The sequence below is a fragment of the Nymphaea colorata genome, chromosome 8 (genome assembly GCF_008831285.2).
Source record: "Nymphaea colorata isolate Beijing-Zhang1983 chromosome 8, ASM883128v2, whole genome shotgun sequence".
In the NCBI taxonomy this organism is placed as follows: domain Eukaryota; kingdom Viridiplantae; phylum Streptophyta; class Magnoliopsida; order Nymphaeales; family Nymphaeaceae; genus Nymphaea; species Nymphaea colorata.
Window position 1 is genome coordinate 1,087,640 of NC_045145.1, and position 2,712 is coordinate 1,090,351.

Sequence of the window (2,712 nt, forward strand, 5' to 3'; positions counted from 1 at the left end):
GTTGAAACTTCAGCTTTCCTTTAATCTGATTGAAGCTACTATCCCACTGGCTTTATCCAACTTGACCAAGCTAACTGCCCTAGATTTGAGTTTGAACAAAATAAAAGGGCTCATTCCACCAAATATAGGACAGATGCACAGCTTACAGCAGCTGTTTCATGATAAAAATGCACTAGAAGGCCCAATCCCACTATCAATCTACCAGTTGGTCCGCATATATGTTTTTTATATTGGACACAACATGCTAATTGGGTCAATTTCAAGCTCTATAAACAATCTCACTAGTTTGCAATGGCTGGATCTGAGCTCAAACAATTTGAAATAAACACTACCACCTGGTCTTTGTGAGTTGAAGGACTTTTTGGTTTTATACTTGCAAGACAACTCTTTCACTAGTCACCTCCCTTTGAATCTCGGAAATTTAGCCGCGACGGTCATCACTGATATCTCTGCAAACAAGCTGAATGGAGAGTTGCCTACATCATTATCAAAGCTCCAAATGTTAGAGTATTTGAATCTCTCTCGGAACACATTTGTTGGTCATATTCCTGAACAACTTGACCACATGTTAAACCTTGACACTATTGACCTTTCTCATAACAAGCTTTCTGGTGACATACCAAAATCATTGGAGAAACTTCAGCACATCCAGGTCTTGGACTTGTCCTTCAATCTATTGGAAGGAGAGATTCCAAGTGGTCGAAAGTTTGCAAACCTTTCTGCCTAGTCGTTCCTAGGGAACTTTGTACTATGTGGAGCTCCCAAATTCCATGTGCCAGTATGTTCAGATGGAGCGAAGAAGCACAATAATGTCAACATGCCCAGAGTTGATATTTTTTTTAGCAAGTGGGGGCTTTGCACTTGTACTCATTGTTTGGATAATCATTTTTGTCACAAAATGTAGAAATAGGGGGTTGGAGAAACATTATCAGGAGGTTGAAAGATTTCGTGGAATTGCCCTCCAAGTGATCACATACAAAATGTTATCTCAAGCGACAAACAATTTCAGCGATGCAAATTTTTTGGGGAGTGGAAGCTTCGGTTCAGTGTATAAAGGAATTTTAATAGATGGAACAACAGTGGCTGTTAAGGTCCTAAACTTGTTTTTTGGTGGAGAATAAAAAAGTTTTGACATTGAATGCAATGTGATGTATCAAATTAGACCGAAACATTCTTAGAGTCATCACATCTTGCTCAAGTGCAGATTTCAAGGCTTTAGTACTCCAATACATGCCCCTTGGGAGCCTAGAAGTCTGTCTACATTCAGGTGGCCATCACTTGAGTATCTTCCAAAGATTGGATGTCATGATTGATGTTGCTTGTTCTCTAGAATATCTTCACCATGGTCGTTGGGAGACTATAGTTCATTGTGATCTAAAGCCAAGTAATGTTCTTCTAGATGAGAACATGACAGCACATGTTGGTGACTTTGGCATTGCAAAGATGCTAGTTGTTCACAAATCTTCAACTCTTACAAGCACCCTTGGAACCACCGGATACATTGCGCCAGGTACCAACTCTTTGTCCTATCATAAATTCTATGTTTGAGCTGCTTCTTAGATGACTTGGTCCTGCTTACAATAGAGAGGAAGTTCTATCAACATCCATAATTTCATAATATCAAGCTTTAATTTTAGATTACCAACCCGTTGACTACTGATTACTTGAATTTTATTATGAAAAAGAGAAAAACAGATTAATAAGTGAAATTAATGGGGATGATGATTACCCAATTTTTGCATTCGAATATGAGTCTTAGTCTGAGAAAAAACCTAATTGTTCACACACATACCCTAATGCCAGAAAGTTTTCCTTTTGAGTATGTTTCTTTCTTTAGTAAAATTTCACTTCCTCCTTATAAATGCATGGAAAGAAAAAATAGAGTTTCATGTACACCATAAATCAAAATAAAATAATTCGTCCTAATTTTTTTTACTGCTTTCTTTATTTGTGAAACCATCTCCTTAATGACAATGTGCATTCTCTACTACTATTGCCATTATCATGTCTGACCTTGTTGAGTGGATGAATTAGAATTCAGGGCGGATGGAAAGGTGTCAACCAAAGCAGATGTCTACAGCTACGGGATTCTTCTACTTGAGGTATTTGCCAGAAGGAAGCCCAGCGATGAACATTTTGATGGTGACTTTACTTTGAGGCAGTGGGTGGCTGAAGCGTTTCCGCTTGCAATTTCAGATGTCATCAATGGTCATCTTCTGAAGCAAAATAACTGTGAAATTTTTAGAAATGAGCTTCTTCTCATGATCATGGAGACAGGGTTGTTCTGTTCAAGGAAAGCACCAACAGAGAGAATCGACATGAAAGAGGTCATCGTCAGGCTTAAAAGTATACGACGGAAGGCTTCCCTTTTGGAAGAATGACAAAAATAAAACCATCCTATACATTTATATGGAAAACAAGGGACCTGCTTTTGCTTCTATTGGTAACATCTATGACATCTATTGGCTAATGCAGTTCCATTTCTCTTCAACCTTATGTTTAATAAGGTAGGAATAGCCTTCCTCTAGCTGCTATGAAAACAAATCGGTTGGGTCTTTATATCCTATCCTAATTAAGAAACAAATTCAGATCCGACATTTATATGTATATGTATCATTTCACATCCTTATTGGATCCCACTGGAACATTGGACTCCCATTCTCATTCACTTATGAAAGAGCATGACCAATCTAAACCCGTTTTTTCCAAATT

The 2,712-nt window shown here is 38.0% G+C and overlaps 1 protein-coding gene across 1 annotated transcript; it reads left to right on the forward strand.

Moving 5' to 3' along the window:
- Positions 1-1,042: 1,042 nt before the first annotated feature.
- Positions 1,043-2,381, forward strand: LOC126410299 (probable LRR receptor-like serine/threonine-protein kinase At3g47570). The gene is made up of 2 exons (XM_050079130.1): positions 1,043-1,510; positions 2,035-2,381. The coding sequence occupies exons 1-2, from the start codon at positions 1,231-1,233 to the stop codon at positions 2,379-2,381; spliced, it is 627 nt and encodes a 208-aa protein (XP_049935087.1). The 5' UTR covers positions 1,043-1,230.
- Positions 2,382-2,712: the final 331 nt, after the last annotated feature.